The sequence below is a fragment of the Mizuhopecten yessoensis genome, unplaced genomic scaffold (assembly GCF_002113885.1).
Source record: "Mizuhopecten yessoensis strain PY_sf001 unplaced genomic scaffold, ASM211388v2 scaffold11029, whole genome shotgun sequence".
Classification (NCBI taxonomy): domain Eukaryota; kingdom Metazoa; phylum Mollusca; class Bivalvia; order Pectinida; family Pectinidae; genus Mizuhopecten; species Mizuhopecten yessoensis.
In genome coordinates this window covers 6,855-31,753 of record NW_018408843.1, presented here as the reverse complement: position 1 = coordinate 31,753, position 24,899 = coordinate 6,855, and the positions used below count along the sequence as shown (strand labels likewise).

The 24,899-nt window shown below is 36.1% G+C and overlaps 2 protein-coding genes across 2 annotated transcripts in view; one reads left to right on the top strand and one right to left on the bottom strand.

Moving 5' to 3' along the window:
• Positions 1-1,890: 1,890 nt before the first annotated feature.
• Positions 1,891-22,404, bottom strand: LOC110464746 (post-GPI attachment to proteins factor 2-like). Its single transcript, XM_021520117.1, has 6 exons — positions 22,244-22,404; positions 21,765-22,023; positions 14,115-14,230; positions 10,077-10,185; positions 4,638-4,793; positions 1,891-3,199 (listed from the first exon to the last, which is right to left on the bottom strand). The coding sequence occupies exons 1-5, from the start codon at positions 22,391-22,393 to the stop codon at positions 4,651-4,653; spliced, it is 777 nt and encodes a 258-aa protein (XP_021375792.1). The 5' UTR covers positions 22,394-22,404; the 3' UTR covers positions 1,891-3,199; positions 4,638-4,650.
• A 100-nt stretch (positions 22,405-22,504) lies between these two features.
• Positions 22,505-24,899, top strand: part of LOC110464747 (autophagy-related protein 13-like) — a 7,689-nt gene continuing 5,294 nt past the window's right edge. The window contains exon 1 of the mRNA XM_021520119.1: positions 22,505-22,984. Coding sequence (XP_021375794.1) covers positions 22,835-22,984 — 150 coding nt within the window. The 5' untranslated portion in view covers positions 22,505-22,834. The remainder of the gene's footprint in view (positions 22,985-24,899) is intronic.

Here is a 24,899-nt window from a genome sequence, read left to right as displayed (position 1 = left end):
TAATATAAAACATTTAATATCAAACATCTAATATCAAATATCTAATATCAAACATCTAATATCAAACATCTAATATCAAACATTTAATATAAAACATTTAATATCAAACATTTAATATCAAACATCTAATATCAAATATCTAATATCAAACATCTAATATCAAACATCTAATATAAAACATTTAATATCAAACATTTAATATCAAATATCTAATATCAAACATCTAATACAAAATATCTAGTATCAAACATTTAATATCAAACATCCAATATCAAACATCTAATACCAAAGTATTACTATTGATGACAAATGCACAACTGTAGTATACTTTGTCTTAGCGAGTGGATGCTGTGCTATACTTTCTCCTTAAATTGTTGATGTTGAGATATCTTTTGATGCTGTGGTGTACTTTTTCCTGGCGTGTTGATGCTGTAGTATACTTTGTCTTAGCGAGTTGATGCTGTAGTATATTTTGTCCTAGCAAGTTGATGCTGTGCTATACTTTGTCCTAGCGAGTTGATGCTGTAGTATACTTTGTCCTAGCAAGTTGATGCTGTGCTATACTCTGTCCTGGCGTGTTGATGCTGTAGTATACTTTGTCCTAGCAAGTTGATGCTGTGCTATACTTTGTCCTAGCGAGTTGATGCTGTAGTATACTTTGTCTTAGCGAGTTGATGCTGTAGTATACTTTGTCTTAGCGAGTTAATGCTGTGGTATATTTTGTCCTAGCGTGTTAATGCTGTGGTATATTTTGTCCTTTTGCATTGAAATGCTGTGGTTTGGTTTGTTTGTATTTTACGTCCTATTAACAGGTATGGTCATTTATGGATGTGTAAGGTTTGGTTGTGGAGATAAACTGGAGTACCCAGAGAACAAGGGCACCGCAAAGCGGTACATAATATGCGCGTCACATGTTGAATGACCAGTTGTTTGTATGGTTGAAATATGAAATATTTCTGAGTAAATTACGATAAAGGGGAAATAATTTTTTAAACATGATAGATCAATTAGTGTAATACAACATCATGGAATGCATGTCAAAATCAAGGGGAATAACTATTGATTATAGTGAAATATGCAGGACGCAGAACTCCAATAATTATGAAGATATCAAGCAGACACCGTTTTGGAAATTTGATAAAGGGCCCTAACTCAGTCAGTTACCATCGAATATGGGTGGTTGTCGAACCTGTTCGAGCTGTTATGGTAATAAACTTTCTTATGAAGTTTGAATTAAATCTGTTGAAAATTAATGAAGATATCAAGCGGACACCAAGCGTGCGGGCCATGCTGCCTGCCCACCAACCTGATAACATATTACATCCCGTCTTTCAAGGGGCATATCAAAACTACCAACCTGCATCCAGTACCTCCCTGAGCAACAAGAAATATCAAAACTACCAACCTGCATCCAGTACCTTCCTGAGCAAGAAGAAATGGTCCAAAAAACATTGAAACACTCTTATAATGCCGTTAAGTACCATTTTTTCCACAAATCCATTGAAACACCATTGAATTCACAGCGTTTCAATGGTCATGATCATCATTGGATTGACCATTTTTTAAATTAAAGGACATTCAATGGCACAAGAAATGTTCTACACCTGGCTAAACAATTGAAACATCAATGAAATACTTATGACTTATATTTGGCCAACGATGCCCGATGCTGTGGTATATTTTGTCCTTTTGTGTTGATGCTGTGGTATATTTTGTCCTTTTTCATTGATGCTGTGGTATATATTGTCCTTTTCTGTTGATACTGGGTTATTTTTGGCTCTTTTCATTGATGCTGTGGTATATATTGTCCTTTTCCGTTGATGCTGTGGTATATTTTGTCCTTTTGTGTTGATGCTGTGGTATATTTTGTCCTTTTAAGTTGATGATGTGGTATATTTTGTCCTTTTTCATTGATGCTGTGGTATATTTTGTCCTTTTGTGTTGATGCTGTGGTAAATTTTGTTCATACACACCACAAATCAATCATCATTCAAATCAATGTCATTACTTTGACATTTTTTTAATCCCGGCTAATCAGGGCTTATAGATTGGCTATTCCCGTCTGTCAGTCCGTCCGTCTGTCTGCCCTAGGGTTAAGAAGAATGGTTAAGCTCAGTTTACAAGTTATTTGTTATCCCACATCAACTAAACTTACATGACTCATGTATCTAAGGATGCTAATGACATGCAATGCTTCGGATGCTGCTTCTGATCTACATTTACCGCTTGACCGACCAGGTTAAGAAGATTGGTTAAGGTCAGGCCCCATCATGCAAATATGGTTAAGACGATTGGTTTAGATCACTAAACAAGTAAATACTTGTCTTACATCAACTTAACTTGCATAGCTTATGTATCTAAGGATGCTTATCACATGTGATGCTTTGGATGCTAGTTCTGACCTACATTTCCTGCTTCAGTTACTAGGCTTAAAAGATTGGTTAAGGTCACTTACTAAGCCACTACGTATACTTGTCATGTTGTACAACAACTAAACTTGCATGGCTTGTGTACTTTAAAGGATGCTTATCACATGTGATGCATTACATGAAAATGTACTGTAGCAATCTGGCCATATCCCCATTGGCGGTTTCTTGTTTGTCATATATTGGCAGGTGGTTCATTAATGATTGGAAATGCTTAGCCTGGAAAATATAACACAACATTTTTTACATAATGCTTTGAAAAAAAAGGACCTTATGAAAAAACACAAGGCATGACAAAAAGGTATAACATTAAAATAACGCAAATTTTGCAAAATAATGCTTGACAAAAAAATGCACCAGATTGGAAAACACAAGACAGGAAAAACCAAGGGACAGCAGACAGACATCATATAAATACAGAACACAAAGTTTAATGTTTGGCAAAAAGTGACCATAACAAAAAACCTCCAGGCATGACAATGAGAAAGCAAATAAAAATGTAAAGAAAACAATTGTTCATGATGTCCGGCAAAGGGACCATATGAAAAAAACACTAGGTATTAAAACAAAAAAGCAAAAATAAAAAACACAAAATTTGTTCATAATGTATGGTAAAGGGACCATATGAAAAAATGTAAGGTTTAAGCAGAAGGCATCATAAAAAGGGACCATGAGAGGACATGAGGTGGACATCTATCCAGGATGTAGTTACATAGACAACAGAACTATGCTGGTGGCTCAAACTTCAAGTTGGCAATTTCATCTGGAGGCCACTAGAATGGAAAAATAAATCATACTTTAGAATCAACACAAGTAAATCAAGTAATCAATTGTAGTCCCTCCTAGTGTATACAAGGATTGGCAATCATTGACATAATTTACATAACAATTTCAACAAGGCAGATATAGTTGAACACTAATTATTAGCTTTCTATCAATAATACTGGTTTTTAAATGTATGTCTCTCATCAATGGCAATAAATCTATAGCTATGTTTTGTTACTATTGTGGTGACCGACAATTCTAGCAAAACTATACTAATCATGTATAACATATAACAATGTGTGTTACACTATGGCAGATAACAACAATATCAGGGTGACAGTATTTTATTTTGCTGTCACGTTACTTCCGCTGAATTACAAGTCCAACCCAACAAACTGTTAGTTCTTATCACAAGATGTCTGCCGTTTTGTACTTTTTACCCAACTTGGTGTCTACAAGTTTTGAAACTCAAACTGCCTGTGACAAGAACTGTAGGAGCATTTTTTTTCTCCCAGAACATTTTAAAACAAAAAGGCATAACTCCTTATGGGGAGGCAACATCAACGTATAAACACTTTATTCACATCAACCCAATATTAGTGAATTACCTTGGGAGGAGTGGTGCAGACAATGCTTTCCATAAAAATGCCAATTGAAATAAAATGAAATATTAATTGTAAGTGCACAACTTCAGAATGTGCTGATTATATCAGAGAAGTTTCGTGAAATTCGGCTAAAAGCTGTTGGAGTTGTCTGAATAAAGTGTCAGACAGACAACCTGATTCCATTATCCCCCCCCCCACACACACACACACTGAATTTGTTCCCCTTGTTTATAGACTGGGGGTTGGTAATCATCAAAATGTGGTGTTTTAGTAACTTAGACTGAAGAAACATTTGGTCCAGAGATCTAGAATTCCATGTCAAACAGTCTGCTTTATTAGCTACCAGTCAAGTACACTTGAACCAAGGAAATAAAACGTCAATAATGAGGTTCAAATATAATGTGATTATTAAACTTTTAAAACATTATACCCTGTTTATGGTTAATATAATATGTAATCAACCAAGAATGGTTGGATAATTTAAATAAATGAACCACCTTGACAGCCAAGAGGCCCAAGGGAGGGATTCAAAACTCCAACTGTCAGACAAAAAACCCATGGAGCATCTTAATAAGTTAGTTTATCTTTTAGCTATTTGGTGCGATACAGGTAAGGTCCCTCCTTGTGACTTAACTATTGACAAATAGTGAAGCAATATTTCTTTCAAGTGACTAATCTATGCAGTGTTCTTTGAATGCTGGACATTATATAAACTTACACCAAGTAAATATTACATAAAAAACATAAGCTGCTAAACTCTATAAGACGGTTAAGTACTCCCTGTTTCTCTATAAAAGATTATGATTAGCATGTAGAAATTGAAAATAAAAGGAATACTAACCAGTATCAAACAACTATGTAGATTTACGTATATATGAGGTCCCATTACTGCTGCTTACAGAAACATCAAGCCGGCTAAAATCCCAAGCAACAGTTCCGTTGTATGCAATGTTGGAAATGACTGTCAGATACTCCCCTAGAGCAAACCAAGTGTACACTGAAACAGAAAGGGAACCATAACAACATCTCTATCAGTTAAAACTTTGAACAACGTAAACAAACACTTATTGTTGGGTTCACAATGAATCAAAAAGAGAGAACATATGACTGTTGTATTAATAACACCATGAACACTACTTCCATCCTGATGAACAGTGAACTTAAAACATGATACTAACTGTCAGGTTCACATTACATCATTACACATGAACAGGTTCACATTACATCATTACACATGAAAAGGTTCACATTACATCATTATACACGAACAGGTTCACATTACATCATTATGCATGTCAGGTTCCCATTACATCATTACACGAGAACAGTTTCACATTACATCATTATACATGGCAGGTTCACATTACATCATTACACGAGAACAGGTTCACATTACATCATTACACGAGAACAGGATCACATTACATCATTACACATGAACAGGTTCACATTACATCATTATACATAAACAGGTTCACATTACATCATTACACATGAAAAGGTTCACATTACATCATTACACATGAACAGGTTCACATTACATAATTATACACGAACAGGTTCACATTACATCATTACACATGAACAGGTTCACATTCCATCATTATACATGTCAGGTTACCATTACATCATTACACATGAACAGGTTCATATTACATCATTATACATGAACAGGTTCACATTACATCATTACACACGAACAGGCTCACATTACATCATTATACATAAACGGGTTCACATTACATCATTATAGATGAGCAGGTTCACATAACATCATTATACATGAACAGGTTTACATTACATCATTATACATGATCAGGTTCACATTACATCATTACGCATAAACAGGTTCACATTACAACAATATACATGAACAGGTTCACATCACATCATTATACATAAACAGGCTCACATTACATCATTATACATAAACGGGTTCACATTACATCATTACACACATTACATCATTATACATGTCAGGTTACCATTACATCATTACTCATGAACATGTTCACATTACGTCATTATACATGAACAGGTTCACGTTACTTCATTATACATGAACAGGTTCACATCACATCATTACACACGAACAGGCTCACATTACATCATTATACATGTCAGGTTACCATTACATCATTACTCATGAACAGGTTCATATTACATCATTACACATGAACACCCACATGAACAGGTTCACATTACACCATTATACATGTCAGGTTCACATTACATCACGACACATGAACAACCACATGAACAGGTCCATATTACATCATTACACATGAACAGGATCACATTACATCATTACACATTAACAGGTTCACATAAACAGGTTCACATTATATCATTATACATGAACAGGTTTACATTACATCATTATACATGATCAGGTTCACATTACATCATTACGCATAAACAGGTTCACATTACATCATTACGCATAAACAGGTTCACATTACAACAATATACATGAACAGGTTCACATCACATCATTACACACGAACAGGCTCACATTACATCATTATACATAAACGGGTTCACATTACATCATTACACACAAACAGGTTCACATTACATCATATCATTATACATGTCAGGTTACCATTACATCATTACACATAAACAACAACATGCACAGGTTCACATTACATCATTGCACATGAACATGTTCACATTACATCATTACACACATTACATCATTATACATGATCAGGTTCACATTACATCATTACACACAAACAGGTTCACATTACATCATTACACACAAACAGGTTCACATTACATCATATCATTATACATGTCAGGTTACCCTTACATCATTACACATGAACAACTCTATGAACAGGTTCACATTACGTCATTACACATAAACAACCACATGAACAGGTTCATATTACATCATTACACAAGAACAACCACATGAACAGGTTCACATTAAATCATTATACATGTCAGGTTCACATTGCATCATTACACGAGAACAGGTTCACATTACATCATTATAGATGAGCAGGTTCACATAACATCATTATACATGAACAGGGTCACATTACATCATTACACATAAACAGGTTCAAAATACATCATTATACATGAACAGGGTCACATTACATCATTACACATTAACAGGTTCACATAAACAGGTTCACATTACAACAATATACATGAACAGGTTCACATAACATCATTATACATGAACAGGGTCACATTACATCATTACACATGCACAACTCTATGAACAGCTTCACATTACATCATTACACAAAACAACTCCATGAACTGGTTCACAGTACATGATTACACATGAACAACTTCATGAACAGGATCACATTACATCATTATACATAAACAGGTTCACATCACATCATTACACACGAACAGGTTCACATTACATCATTACACATAACAACTCCATGAACTGGTTCACATTACATGATTACACATGAACAACTCCATGAACAGGATCACATTACATGATTACACATGAACATCTCCATGAACAAGTTCACATTACATTATTACACATGAACAACTCCATGAACAGGTTCACATTACGTCATTACACATGAACAACTCCTTGAACAGGTTCACATTATGTCATTACACATGGACAACTCCATGAACAGGATCACATTACATGATTACACATAAACATCTCCATGAACAACACTTACTGTCAGGTTCACATTACATCACGACACATGAACAACACTTACTGTCAGGTTCACATTACATCACGACACATGAACAACCACATGAACAACACTTACTGTCAGGTTCACATTACATCACGACACATGAACAATCACACGAACAACACTTACTGTCAGGTTCACATTACATCATTACACATGAACATGTTCACATTACATCATTATACATGAACAGGTTCACATTACATCATTACACACGAACAGGTTCACATTACATCATTACACATGAACAGGTTCACATTACATCATTATACATGAACAGGTTCACATTACATCATTATACATGAACAGGTTCACATTACATCATTATACATGAACAGGTTCACATTACATCATTATACATGAACAGGTTCACATTACATCATTATACATGAACAGGTTCACATTACATCATTATACATGAACAGGTTCACATTACATCATTATACATGAACAGGTTCACATTACATCATTATACATGAACAGGTTCACATTACATCATTATACATGAACAGGTTCACATTACATCATTATACATGTCAGGTTCACATTACATCATTACACATGAACAGGTTCACATTACATCATTACACATTAACAGGTTCACATTACATCACGACACATGAACAGGTTCACATTACATCATTATACATGAACAGGTTCAAATTACATCATTATACATGAACAGGTTCACATTACATCATTACACATAAACAACAACATGCACAGGTTCACATTACATCATTACATGAACAGGTTCACATTACATTATTACATATGAACAACTCCATGAACAGGTTCACATTACATCATTACACATGAACAACTCCATGAACAGGTTCATATTACATTATTACATATGAACAACTCCATGAACAGGTTCACATTACATCATACCATATGAACAACTCCATGAACAGGTTCACATTACATCATTACACATGAACAACTCTATGAACAGGTTCACATTACGTCATTACACATGAACAACCACATGAACAGGTTCATATTACATCATTACACATAAACAACTCCATGAACTGGTTCACATTACATGATTACACATGAACAACTCCAAGAACAAGATCACATTACATGATTACACATGAACATCTCCATGAACAACACTTACTGTCAGGTTCACATTACATCACGACACATGAACAACACTTACTGTCAGGTTCACATTACATCACGACACATGAACAGGTTCACATTACGTCATTGCACATGAACAACCACATGAACAGGTTCACATTACATCATTACACATAAACAACTCCTTGAACAGGTTCACATTATGTCATTACACATGAACAACTCCATGAACAGGATCACATTACATCATTACACATGAACATCTCCATGAACAACACTTACTGTCAGGTTCACATTACATCACGACACATGAACAATCACACGAACAACACTTACTGTCAGGTTAATATTACATCATTACACATGAACAACCACATGAACAGGTTCAGATTACATCATTACACATGAACAACTTCATGAACAGGATCACATTACATGATTACGCATGAACATCTCCATGAACAAGTTCACATTACATTATTACACATGAACAACTCCATGAACAGGTTCACATTACGTCATTGCACATGAACAACCACATGAACAGGTTCACATTACATCATTACACATGAACAACTTCATGAACAGGATCACATTACATGATTACACATGAACATCTCCATGAACAAGTTCACATTACATCATTACACGTGAACAACTCCATGGACAGGATCACATTACACCATTACACATGAACAACTCCATGGACAGGATCACATTACATGATTACACATGAACAACTCCATGAACAGGTTCACATTACGTCATTACACATGAACAACTCCATGGACAGGATCACATTACATCATTACACATGAACAACTCCATGAACAGGATCAAATTACATCATTACACATGAACATCTCCATAAACAACACTTAATTACTGTCAGGTTCACATTACATCACGACACATGAACAACACTTAATTACTGTCAGGTTCACATTACATTATTACACATGAACAACTCCATGAACAGGATCAAATTACATCATTACACATGGACATCTCCATAAACAACACTTAATTACTGTCAGGTTCTCATTATATCACGACACATGAACAACACTTAATTACTGTCAGGTTCTCACATTACATCATTACACATGAACGACTCCATGAACAGGATCAAATTACATCGTTACACATGAACATCTCCATAAACAGCACTTAATTACTGTCAGGTTCACATTATATCACGACACCTGAACAACACTTAATTACTGTCAGGTTCTCACATTACATCATTACACATGAACGACTCCATGAACAGGATCAAATTACATCGTTACACATGAACATCTCCATAAACAACTCTTAATTACTGTCAGGTTCACATTAAATCACGACACATGAACAATCACACGAACAACACTTACTGTCAGGTTAATATTACATCATTACACATGAACAACCACATGAACAACCCTTACTGTCAGGTTCACATTACATCACGACACATGAACAACCACATGAACAACACTTACTGCCTGGTTCACAGTAGGCTTGATGTCTGAAGTATAGATACACAGCTACCAGGAAGGACATCAGATTGAAGAGGAAAAGTCCAACCTTATAGTGGAATGACTGCCTCTCCTGTCAAAGACATCAAATAAATGTATGAAACAACAATACAATTCATTTTATGATAATGGTGTTATATGTCATGTGTACTATATTCCACAATGTGAAAATAGCTAGGTTACTTTGTGCATTATACTACCCTAATGCAAGATTAACTTCAGTTTTCTGAACAGATGTATGTTAGATGTTTTCTATATCTACATATATGTATTTAAAATGAAGTTAGTAATTACAGTTGTCTAGACATTTAACAGTGTAAAAATATTGATTCATAAAAACGAAAGAAGGAGACAGCAGCATATAGTATGATAATGATATGTAAGAGATCCTAGGGGAATATTGGAGCCCGCCTAAAGAAGTCACAACATTTAACCAAGAAAAGAGATTATTTGCTTGTCTCTAGTTGTGAAATCAATTTTGTTTTAATCAAATATTTTAAATTTACTGAAAAGAATGTGTAATTGACATCAAAGATTTTGATCTTTAACCAGCATCAACGGCCACTTGGGGATCCAGGACAATCCATACGACATGGCTTCATGTTGTTTTGCAGTGTTTGCTGCCATTAGGGAGATATTAAATCTGACATTTATAATCTTGGTTTTTACCAATGACATGTTAAAGGGCCACTTGGCATCATTCTCAACAATATTACTTTATAATGATATTGTTACATATCACAATAAAACTGATAACGATAATTGTATTTACTGCAATCTCTGTTATTAACTTTATGTAAAAGTCACATGAAAAAAAGAGGATAACATTTTATTACACACATGTAGACATTGGTGATTAAACACATGTAGACATATCATGGTAAGGGCTAAATTGCTATGAGTATCCTAAACTTATGAACCAGTTTATATAAGTCATGTGCATTTTATCTGTTAATATGATTCCATATAATGCTTTGAAGAAAACAAGTAATGTGTTAACTTTTGTAGTATGGTTTAATGTAGCGTAATGTGTTAACTTTTGTAGTATGGTTTTATGTAGCGTAATGTGTTAACTTTTGTAGTACGGTTTTATATAGCGTAATGTGTTAATTTTTGTAGTATGGTTTAATGTAGCGTAATGTGTTAACTTTTGTAGTACGGTTTTATATAGCGTATTGTGTTAATTTTTGTAGTATGGTTTAATGTAGCGTAGTGTGTTAACTTTTGTAGTATGGTTTAATGTAATGTAATGTGTTAACTTTGTAGTATGGGTTAATGTAGCGTAATGTGTTAACTTTTGTAGTATGGTTTAATGTAATGTAATGTGTTAACTTTTGTAGTATGGTTTAATGTAGCGTAATGTGTTAATTTTTGTAGTATGGCTTAATGTAGCGTAATGTGTTAACTTTTGTAGTATGGTTTTATGTAACGTAATGTGTTAACTTTTGTAGTACGGTTTAATGTAGCGTAATGTGTTAACTTTTGTAGCATGGTTTTATGTAACGTAATGTGTTAACTTTTGTAGTATGGTTTTATGTAGGTGATCACGTCGTGTGATGTGTGTACACGCACACAAGTGTCTGATTTTTTTTTTTATTATTGAATCATATAGAGGATTTGTCATATGTTTCTCTTCATGACAGTAAATTAATGACAGATTCCTTTTTTTATATGACTTTTTAACCAAGCCATTCATGTTTAAACTACTGAAATTACTTAAATGTAACATTACAGTATAATTTTTGGAAATTTTGTGTAAAGCTTTTGAAATTAGGTCACACCTCTTGTCTTTGAAATGAGTGAATATATGTATTAGTGTATGGCTTGAACTTGACTTCGTATAACATTGTATTGTGCATAATACATGTAATGTAATATCAATAAGCATTATTGATTATGATAATAAAAGAATTGAATTGAGCTACAACATAATTTCTTAGCCTCTATCATTGCAAGCTGATCAACATTTTAAATTTGCATCCAAATCATACAGGCAGAATTGAGAAGAAATTAAATACATAACCTGGATTCTTGAAATGGACCTTTTTATTGAAGTCATTTTGTCATATATTTCAGATGCATGAACTAATTCCCAACTGTAATAGGAGCAGAAAAATGCACTGCCAGACCAAGATTTGCACCCAGGACCCCCAAAACTCAAGATGGACAGTGTACCAATTGAGCTACTTGGTCAATGGCGGACCCCCAAAACTCAAGATGGACAGCTGTATACCAATTGAGCTACGTATATTTGGTCAATGGTGAACAACCCAGCCTAGTTCCTCTATGTCACTCAAGCTCCCTCCTTTTTGTAATTATTTGCCCGGGAAGACCGCACTATTTACAACTCAGGTTTGGGAATCACCTTGCCAAGCATTCACCAAGTGCTTGAAACAAACGTAAGTCAGAGGCACGGAATGTAAAAGAGCAGAAATATGTATGCCCATGCCGTGATTTGAACCCTGGACCCTCCAAATTCAAAAGGGACGCTCGACCAATTTGCTACCTGGTTGGCAGCGAACAACCCAGTCTAGTTCCTCTACTGTTATTTTTGCTTTTTACTTTGCTATCACCTTGTGTTATTATCCCCGACTGCTCAACTCCTTAATAATTATACTATCCATACATCTAGGAAGTAATCACACCACTGTAATACACCTACTTTGTGCTATCAAAATGCCTTGAGACACATCATATAGCTGGCCGCATCCTTTGAGTATATAGCAGTGTTGGCTGGATGTCAGATAATTAGAGATTATAATTAACAGCAGTATCATTAAGTACTTGCATAATTACCCTATTGTAGTTTAATAGATAACCATACCTGGTGGTATTTGTTGAAAACATTCATAATGGTGAAATAAATAAAATATAATTGACAACAGTGACTGGAGTGTAAAAACTCAGAGGAGGCTACACTGAGATCTGAATTCTGGACTTCAGATTGTTTACTGTTGCTCTGATTGACTGAGCTACAATGTACCTGGTCAGCATTTAGTGTTCTGAACGGTGCTAGTTAAGTAGTTATATCAATTAAGGGTAAGTTACTGCATATAAAAGAAAAATACAGAGAGCAGTGAGATAAAGACATTGAAAGCTTGAACTGTTCTGTCTTCCCACCTATTCAATACATGAAGACATTGAAAGCTTGAACTGTTCTGTCTTCCCACCTGATCAATACACGAAGACATTGAAAGCTTGAACTGTTCTGTCTTCCCTCCTATTCAATACATGAAGACATTGAAAGCTTGAACTGTTCTGCCTTTCCACCTGATCTATACACGAAGACATTGAAAGCTTGAACTGTTCTGCCTTTCCACCTGATCAATACACGAAGACATTGAAAGCTTGAACTGTTCTGTCTTACCACCTGATCAATACATGAAGACATTGAAAGCTTGAACTGTTCTGTCTTCCCACCTGATCAATACACGAAGACACTGAAAGCTTGAACTGTTCTGTCTTCCCACCTGATCAATACACGAAGACATTGAACATCAAATTTGTCCAATACCATGCATTCCTCGAACTACTGATCCAGACCCAACCTGTTTAATTTAACGAAACAAAAGTGATCTTGCACAACTAGGTCCCAAGGGGAATCTTTGTACATATAAAGTAGATTTGTTTTGAACTTTCTGATAGTGATATTAAGATTAACCATAAAATAAATGGTAAGTAAAATTAGTAAAATATTGATATATAAATTTTTAGATGATGAGTCAGGTAGGGTAGATAATGTGTTTTAGTGAAATAATGAGTATTATGTGTTTTAGTGAAATAATGAATGTGTTTTAGTGAAATAATGACTGTGTTTTAGTGAAATAATGAATGTGTTTTAATGAAAGAATGACAGTTTTTTGTGAAATAATGACGGTGTTTGAGTGAAATAATGAATGTGTTTGAGTGAAATAATGAATATATTTTAGTGAAATAGTGAATGTGTTTTAGTGAAATAATGAATGTGTTTGAGTGAAATAATGAATGTGTTTTAGTGCATACCGAGTTAGTCATCTCCTTGTTATTAGCTGTGCGGCCCCAGTGGAACAGTACACACGTCAACAGCATGTGAAACAGGGAACACACCATAAAAGCTATAAATAGGTATTCGTGCATATCTGAAACAGTGCAGTAGTGAGAATTCATAAATGTACCATCAAAAATTTGCTAGATACAACTCTAACTTTTATTGTAAGCAAAAGAAAATAGAAAATAAAGTTGAGTGCTTAATATTAGATAATAATTTTCAATAAAATCTCCTTTTTAAGTATCCCTGTTCTATTGCATTGTTTTTTTTCGTATATATATACAATAACCTCCCCTTAACTTCTCTTTGGATGTAACTGTAGCACAGTTGGGCCAGGACCCTTCTGTTGACCAGCTAGCTCAATTGGCTAAGTAGTATAACAATCTGAAGTTTAGAGTTCAGATCCTGATCTGGTCCACTGAACAGTTCATAAGTGTTATGTTTATTTCATCTTTTTATTTTTCATAAAAATTCTGCAAGGTATATCTTTCTAAAAATGATTTATCAAAGCTATAGCCTTGCTGGCAAAATCAGTTTCAACTGTATATACTGTAGACAGAGTGCAGTGTTACAGGGACCCTTAATAAGATCATCATTTTTGTTAACTTGGTTTAATTCATTAATGCAACTGATACACATTACATATTTCAACATTACTCATCATGATTTAAGTTTATCACGAGAACAGAACTAAAGTGCAAATGTTCTAACATGTATATGCTATTAGGTAAGCTTGCTCAGCCTTCCAGACTACTGCATATCAGGATTTTACCCAAATTTAGACAATATCAAGTTTACCTATATCCATAATTCAACTGGTCTTGCTGACATGTACATTTGCAATAATTAGTCAAACAATACTAGCAGGGACATAAAATTCACAAGCCACCATGTCAGCTAGTGGAATTGTACGCCCTTTATCAGATTGCAAAAATGTTCCATATCATTCCCTGTAACAAGCATGATGACTTGAAATAAATATATTTTGTTAAATAATTAGAAAAAACTGTATTATAACAAAAAAAAACCCCACCTAAATATATTCCCATTCCTATCACAATAGTCACTAAGTGAGCAGAGGGCTGACGGAAGGAGAGTGGGCATGTCAGACGGTAGAGGCACGGTAGTCTAGTGGTAGGACGCCAGGCTCGTGATCATGACCGAAGGGTTGTGGGTTCGAGCCACGTCACAGCACTGTGTTGTATCTTTGAGCAAGATACTTTACGCCGCTTCTTCCAGTCTACTCAGCTGTAAATGAGTACGAGGTTAGGCAGTGCTAGAATTGTAGAATGATAGCTGTGAGCGCCGAAATGGCAGCACCGGCTGTATGCTCCCCAGGGAGTTGAGGAAGATATTGGCTGGTTGCGAAGGCCTTATAACCACGGATAATAATTTGTGAACCGTTTTGAGACGACCTACAAACTAGGTTGTGATAAAGCGGTATATAAGAATCTCGTTATTATTATTATTAGAATAGCGTTCTCACTCACCTCAGCATATTTTATTCTGTGTGAGATATTCCAACTACTCGACTGACAACCAGATCCTGCCATCTTAATTGTACATACATCTTTTGACTTTTCATGCCTCTAAAACCACAAATTGAACCGCAAGTATCAATTTCCAACAAAATGTGAACGATCATCTTGCTCTTGGATAAACTCTGTGAATACTCGAACCTCAGCATCAGAGAGTTCCGTTACCATTGTTTACATCCTGTATGGGTAACCTGTACTTTCCCCTTTGATCTGTCATCGTCCTAGGTGGACTCTTCGTCACATTGAAGGTAAACCCAATCCATGAAAACAACACCCTGCCACCAACCTTTCTGATCAACAGTTCATTGTGTAATTTTGAGAATTCAGCACATCTTTTTGCAACCAATAGGCTGAGGAAACGATGTTTCCCATAACTCCAACCATCTAAGAAATGTGCTAAGTCTTACCTACTGTACATCACAGTCCTAGTCATCCGCCAATCTGCCGATTGTGAACTTAACCCTGGATCCCCAAATATACCTGCCTACTTTGTGAGCGTGCAGTAAAATCAGGTCAACGTGCCGTTGCATGTGATGACTGTGAAGGCTGGTATCATTCCTCCTGTATGGGTATGTACACTCCAGTATACATGTGATGACTGTGAGGCTGGTATCATTTGTCCTGTATGAGTATGAACACTCCAGTATACATGTGATGACTGTGAAGGCTGGTATCATTCGTCCTGTATGGGTATGAACACTCCAGTATACATGTGATGACGGTGAAGGCTGGTATCATTCGTCCTGTATGGGTATGAACACTCCAGTATACATGTGATGACTGTGAAGGCTGGTATCATTCGTCCTGTATGGGTATGAACACTCCAGTATACATGTGATGACTGTGAAGGCTGGTATCATTCGTCCTGTATGGGTATGAACACTCCAGTATACATGTGATGACTGTGAAGGCTGGTATCATTCGTCCTGTATGGGTATGAACACTCCAGTATACATGTGATGACTGTGAAGGCTGGTATCATTCGTCCTGTATGGGTATGAACACTCCAGTATACATGTGATGACTGTGAAGGCTGGTATCATTCGTCCTGTATGGGTATGAACACTCCAGTATACATGTGATGACTGTGAAGGCTGGTATCATTCGTCCTGTATGGGTATGAACACTCCAGTATACATGTGATGACTGTGAAGGCTGGTATCATTCGTCCTGTATGGGTATGAACACTCCAGTATACATGTGATGACTGTGAAGGCTGGTATCATTCGTCCTGTATGGGTATGAACACTCCAGTATACATGTGATGACTGTGAAGGCTGGTATCATTCGTCCTGTATGGGTATGAACACTCCAGTATACATGTGATGACTGTGAAGGCTGGTATCATTCGTCCTGTATGGGTATGAACACTCCAGTATACATGTGATGACTGTGAAGGCTGGTATCATTCGTCCTGTATGGGTATGAACACTCCAGTATACATGTGATGACTGTGAAGGCTGGTATCATTCGTCCTGTATGGGTATGAACACTCCAGTATACATGTGATGACTGTGAAGGCTGGTATCATTCGTCCTGTATGGGTATGAACACTCCAGTATACATGTGATGACTGTGAAGGCTGGTATCATTCGTCCTGTATGGGTATGAACACTCCAGTATACATGTGATGACTGTGAAGGCTGGTATCATTCGTCCTGTATGGGTATGAACACTCCAGTATACATGTGATGACTGTGAAGGCTGGTATCATTCGTCCTGTATGGGTATGAACACTCCAGTATACATGTGATGACTGTGAAGTCTGGTATCATTCGTCCTGTATGGGTATGAACACTCCAGTATACATGTGATGACTGTGAAGTCTGGTATCATTCGTCCTGTATGGGTATGAACACTCCAGTATACATGTGATGACTGTGAAGTCTGGTATCATTCGTCCTGTATGGGTATGAACACTCCAGTATACATGTGATGACTGTGAAGTCTGGTATCATTCGTCCTGTATGGGTATGAACACTCCAGTATACATGTGATGACTGTGAAGGCTGGTATCATTCGTCCTGTATGGGTATGAACACTCCAGTATACATGTGATGACTGTGAAGGCTGGTATCATTCGTCCTGTATGGGTATGAACACTCCAGTATACATGTGATGACTGTGAAGGCTGGTATCATTCGTCCTGTATGGGTATGAACACTCCAGTATACATGTGATGACTGTGAAGGCTGGTATCATTCGTCCTGTATGGGTATGAACACTCCAGTATACATGTGATGACTGTGAAGGCTGGTATCATTCGTCCTGTATGGGTATGAACACTCCAGTATACATGTGATGACTGTGAAGGCTGGTATCATTCGTCCTGTATGGGTATGAACACTCCAGTATACATGTGATGACTGTGAAGGCTGGTATCATTCGTCCTGTATGGGTATGAACACTCCAGTATACATGTGATGACTGTGAAGGCTGGTATCATTCGTCCTGTATGGGTATGAACACTCCAGTATACATGTGATGACTGTGAAGGCTGGTATCATTCGTCCTGTATGGGTATGAACACTCCAGTATACATGTGATGACTGTGAAGTCTGGTATCATTCGTCCTGTATGGGTATGAACACTCCAGTATACATGTGATGACTGTGAAGGCTGGTATCATTCGTCCTGTATGGGTATGAACACTCCAGTATACATGTGATGACGGTGAAGGCTGGTATCATTCCTCCTGTATGGGTATAAACACTCCAGTAAACATGTGATGACTGGCTGGTTGCGAAGGCCTTATAACCACGGATAATAATTTGTGAACCGTTTTGAGAATGACTGTGAGGCTGGTATCATTCGTCCTGTATGGGTACGAACACTCCAGTATACATGTGAAGACGGTGAAATCTGGTATCATTCTGAGGCTGGGAGTATAAACACTCCAGTATACATGTGATGACTGTGAAGGCTGGTATCATTCGTCCTGTATGGGCCTGTATGGGTATGAACACTCCAGTATACATGTGATGACTGTGAGGCTTGGATCATTCGTCCTGTATGGGGACGAACACTCCAGTATACATGTGATGACTGTGAAAGCTGGTATCATTCGTCCTGTATGGGTAGAAAGGTGACAAGTCCAAGCCTAGTAACTACCGCCCCATCTCCCTGACATCGATTTGCAGCAAGCTACTGGAACACATAGTTCACACCAGTGTGATCAACCACTTACAGAGCCATGGTTTGTTGTCTGTCTACCAACATGGATTCAGGAAGGGCGGCTCATATGTGTGAAAGTCAACTTCTCATCTCTGTAGACGATATTACCAGGAGCCTAAACAAAGGAGAACAAGTTGACAGTGCTACTCGATTTTTCGAATGCGTTCAAAAAAGTACTCCACTAGAGGCTGCTGGGCAAGCTCCACCACTACGGGATACGAGGGAACACCGTCTCATGGGTAGAGAGCTTCTTGACAGGCAAATCCCAGAAGGTTAGTTCTTGAAGGTCAACAGTCGGATACCTCACCAGTCACATCAGGTTTGCCCCAGGGAACAGTCCTAGGACCGCTCCTTTCCTGGTATACATTAATGACCTGCCTTCCTGTGTAACTTCTACACCCCGACTGTTTGCCGACGACTGCTTTCTTTCAGTGTTCTCCCCAGGCTGTTTTAGCGTAACGGTACTGTTACGCATAAATTTTGAGCCGCTACGCATCACCATTTTACTGTTACGCATGCATTTGACTGCTACTCATTGAGAGGTATATCACATCACAAATACGACTGGAACCTCAAGTTCTCACAAATTGATAACCTCTTCTCCCCTTTCCAATTAGACTAGCTTTTTATTGTCCCCCATACGATCGATACCCTGATCAACGAACTCTGCACTGCAGGTAGTCCAAATTATTTTGATGTTTTATTGACTTTTTTTATATCGGTTTGGCGTCGATTAATCAATGACAGACCGATATAAAAAAAGTTGATAAATCGTCAGAATAATTCTGACTACCCTGCGGGTAGATTTATTTGTGGGGATGTGAACTAGGCCTACCTATAGGTGTGAAACGTGAACAATAGACCACAATTACCAGTGTGTAATTCGTCTAATTATAATAAGTGATGTATGTTTATTATCAAGGCTTCAAGCTACGTTTAGGTGAATGACAATTACACCGTAATAAGAGATACAAACACAGAAGTACAGACAGTAGCTTGTATTAAGGAACAAATGTCAAACGTCTGCTGACCTACCTTTGCTGCATTGTTTTGGCCATCAAATGTTAATGCTTGAAATAAGTAAGCTTCGTGAGAAACTTTCATTTATCAACAAATGAGTATCTAAACAACTTTTAGAAAACTTGTAATATTTTTTGCCACAGTAAGAGAGATCGTAAGTGAGCAGACTGCATGTGGCAGCCATGTTGTTTTGATAACCTTAATAATCTTATGTACACGTAGTCCGTGATGCAATGGCTTTTGAAACATGGATGAGGAGTGTTAATCATTTTGGCGCCAAAAATTATAAATAGCAGATGGTTTTCCCAATTTGACAGAGTACAATAATATATTACTTTTAGTGGATAATTACAATAATTTAATTTGCTAACTGTGTCACAACTTACAGGTTTATATTGAAAAAAGCATTGTTCTGATAAAATTTTGACTTTTTGTTTACTTAATGAGTTAATTTCATAACAAAGGGATTTTTTAAAAGTAACTTATAAATATAAATCATTCATTTATTTCTATGATGATATTTTTGGAAGAAAAATGCCGAAATATATTTGCTAAAATATTCCATTTTCTTGAGTCCAACTGTTTTATTTGCAATAATGTATAGTTATTATAAAAAAAATAACGATCAAGAAGAAATAAAAAGGGTAAGAAAATGAGCATAATGCAATGCAAAGATTATTAAATAATGCTATATATTTAAAATTAACTACATCAATCACAACTCTTGTATTGAGTATTCTTTCTCAAAGTGGCGTAGCGCATGATAGATGGGTTGTGACGCGGAAATGGTTGGCAGCACCCTGCTGCGTTGGAAGGGTTTAAAACAGTAGATACCATAGTGCATCAAAACATTCCTGGGGAGAACACTGCCTTTATAGGGCAATCATGTCATCTAGAGATGCAGCTGAAGAGCTTGACAGACTCCAGAAGTGGGAGGATGACTGGTTGATAAGTTTTAACACGGACAAGTGTATGTGAGGTCATCTCGATCACCAACAAGAGGAACCCACTGAAGTAGACCTACACCATCCACGGTCAGGCTTTTGGGAATGTTTCCTCAGCTAAATACCTTGGCATCACCATCCAGCATAATCTCTCAGGAACAAGCATATTGACACCATATGCAAGGAGGCCAATTTCACCAACGCCTTCATCAAGCGCAATTTGATGAAGTCTCCCACCGATGTGAAGGCAACCTGCTTCAACACACTGCTGCGACCAATTGCTGAATATGTATCAATTGTATGGAACCCATATACCCAAGTCAACATCGACAAGCTGGAGAGGAAACAGCGCAGGGCTGCTCCTCATGGTTGGGTGACTTCGACTGGTACAGTAACATTACTACCATGCTCCAAGTCCTCAGATGATGCTCCAAGTCCTCAGATGATGCTCCAAGTCCTCAGATGGTGCTCCAAGTCCTCAGATGGTGCTCCCTTCAGGAGCGAAGGATTCAGGCCCAGCAAATCATGCTGTTTAAGATCATTCGTGCGTTTTTACCGCCTGACATGAACCAGTGCGAGAATACCTTTAAGGGCTTGCACTTTAACTGGAAGAAGAAGATGTGCATATACCCCTGCAAATTGGTCAATTGAGATTTTTGTCCCTTTAACTCTAGCCTGAGGAGCTCCAAAATCCTAACAGATACAGTACGAGTGTAGTACTTGATGTTAACATAATTTGGTGTGAACAGGAAATATATATGCCGAGGATGTCATGAAATATCTTGTGCACAAGCTTTTTACTACAGACGGATGCAATGACAAAGCATTTTACTGTAAATCAAACTCTAAACCAACCTTGGAATGCAAGTCAACATTTCTAGATAAAAGCCTGAATTTTGTAACATAATTCACTTTTACAATTAGAAAAATCTCATTGCATCACACTTACCTGGATTTTCTGTAGAAGATATATAAGTTAACCCAACTAGAGCTAATATTTCTGATACATGAAGGAAACTGGCAAAAGCTGCAAGATTTTTGTAGATTCTGTGCTTTGTTCCGACATGGACTTGTGTATGGAAATTGTAGTAGGATATTGCAAACATCAGGCGAGGTGAACAATGGAGAGCCACACATATCCTCCAAACATACCTCTGGGGTGTGTACCCTCCTATAGCTGACGAGATGGAGGGCAGGTAATTAGCTACCTGGAAAATAAACCATTTAAATATTGCTGAGTTCTTCAAACAAATTATCACATTCAGAATATATTAAGAAAACATGTAACGGTATATGTAGATATAGTCATATTTTCCGGTGTTTTACCTACTGGAGCACCGGAAAATATGTCTATATCTACTGTACTTCTATATATTAGCTAACGTTCCTCAACTAAAAAATGTGCCGTTTTTGGCATATGTTTTATACCTTGCAGTGGGTGGCAGTTGAAGACTTGAAATCATACAGAATAGACCATGATACACAAAAAAGAAATCCAAACAATGGTAAAAGCACGGCAGTTTTAGCTACATAAACAAACGGTACTTGGAAAATCGTATTCGATGTTGGGCCCGCCATCTTTCAGAAGTTGACGGAAGTGGATCAACGTCAGATGCTTACGTTGTATATCGTTTCCATCATTACCTTTAGGAAAAACGCACAGCCGACCGAGAAGTGAATCTTAACGGCCTTGACCGACGGATTTGTAAACATGAAAAATGGCGACAGCGATGAAAGACGGATATGATTTTGTGTCATTCACTGCAGTGAAATCACAATGACGGAACCAGAGCTTTCACGCGAAGTAGAACTGTTTTATTCTGTATGAATTTCTTTCGATGTTAGGCACTGAATGATTTTCAAAGTCCTTGATGGCTTCGATTTGTTACGTCAACATAAAGTAACAATGAAACTGAACTAAATTAAAAATGTCTTCGATACATTTTTAGCAACGAAATAAATATCGATGACTTCAGGAATTAAGTAAAATGCAACAAAACTACAGCTATACAAACTACAATGTCAGGTAGACTAAATGCACAAGATAAGAAGGACTTGGAGAAATTTACAAAGTTTCTCATCTTTAAAAGTTTACAAGTTATTGTTCAGTCGAGACTAGGAGAGAAAATAAGAACGAAGTCGAAACCAATTTCTTCAGGAACAGACTGGGTAAGTTCAACTGATACTGTATATTAATTGTATATGTAAAGAAGAAAGAAACACGGTGAAACGCTTTGTTTCATTATTTTTTCAAAGGCTGATGTGGTCAAAACTGATTATCTAATTCCGTAATAGTAGACAATAGACTTCTTGTTCCAATGTTCAAGCTGGTTTAAGGAAAGGCTACTCTACAACTGAAAATATATTTATCCTTCATGCTTTAATATCTATATACGTTTCAAAAAGTAATTTTGGGGTTTGAAAATACCAATATGATTGAGAAATTACGTGTACAGTTTTGTTAAAGAATTTTAAACATACGTAGCTCCACAGCAAATATAATGGTATATGGTGAAACGGGTAGGTACTCGCTGGATATTGAAATTAAATCTAGAATGATAATGTTTTGGTATAAACTAATTACAGGTGAAAATAAATTGTCTAGTATAATGTACAAGCTTATGCTGAATTTACATAAAAATGATTTCGCTGATTTTAAATGGATTTCATATATCAAGAATCTATTCAATTGCACGGGACTAAGTTTATGTTTAAAATTAGATATTGTACACGGAATTAGATAAAGTCCGTGGTTATGCATTCATATAACTTGATGTTTTTAAAGACTTAAATTTGTTTAAATAAATTTGACGAGTATTTAGTAAGAGTAGATTTACTTTTCACGACCATGTATCTTTAGTATATATTGGAACAAATCTATATTTATACATATTATATCGATAGTTGTTATAAATAAAAAAAAATCCGTAGAATGTTCATGTACGTCAATACGTTTATAACGTTCATTGCATAATAAAATTATTTAAACATTTGTTCTAATTTAGTTGACTACAAGTAATTTTGGGGGAAATCCTCTATTTGCCAATTCTATTCAAAATTTATCTCCGTTTTCGTCGTCATTGCATATCCAATATATATATATATATATATATAGTTAAGTCAAGTCAAGTCAATTTTGTTTATTATAGTGTCATATATCACAATTACATCGTACAAGTATATAGTTACACAGTATAAACACATATAGTTACATAATTTATAATATCATAATTTTGTTAAGAACAGCTATTATACATAATACATTAATAAATTAAAACAAACTATCACATGTGCCAATCCAGAGAGCAGGTGATTGGGACAGCCCCTACCTAACAAACTCCTGGATTTTGTCCTTACATATTACATACTATAATAGTTAAAAGGTTTCTTTTATATTTACTGCCTTAAAACATGATGTCTTTAAAAAAACAATAACAATGGTGATAAATAAAATGAATAATTTCCTAGTTCTACATTGTAGTGAAATTTAGATTTCCAAGGGTTGGGGAGCCCCCTTCCAGCGAGGTCTGCTAAATTCACACTAACTAGTAGCTAATTATATTTAAACGGAAGATTATTTTCATAAAAAAATGTTTCTGATTGACACCTGGTATCATATTTAACAAATGCATTAAATAGAAAATGTAATTGTATATGATGTTCAGCCTAAAATGGCTTACAAGACACTGTTTAAAATTATAACTAATCACATAGACTACTACGTCTTCTGTACATATTATATAAGTGGTTTGCAAGTGGAATTTGTAATTCCTCGGAAGACATTATAAAATTAAATTATAATATATATATTTACCTGTAACTGTGATTTAGATCACGGACTTAGATGTTAAATAAAATTGCAACATCACAGTATCTACCATGTATCTATAGAGATCACATTTACTTGAGATGGCCAACGAGTAGAATAAAGTATATATGTATACAGTATCTCTGGGAGTCGAATCAAGTTTTCATGTCATTTAGTATTTTGCTTTCGGATGATCAAAGACGTATATATTACGTAATGTAATATATACGTCTCTGGATTGATGTATAAGAAGCGTAACGTAATTCCTTTTATTAA

What these genes read in the sequence shown, in the direction of transcription:
- LOC110464746 (XM_021520117.1), bottom strand. Translation starts at nt 22,393, where the DNA reads ATGGCGGGCCCAACATCGAATACGATTTTCCAAGTACCGTTTGTTTAT. An exon ending in ACAAGGAGATGACTAACTCG is followed by an intron (nt 10,186 to 14,114) that starts GTATGCACTAAA and finishes TGTCTTTGACAG; the next exon opens with GAGAGGCAGTCATTCCACTA. An exon ending in AGCCTACTGTGAACCAGGCA is followed by an intron (nt 4,794 to 10,076) that starts GTAAGTGTTGTT and finishes TTTCTGTTTCAG; the next exon opens with TGTACACTTGGTTTGCTCTA.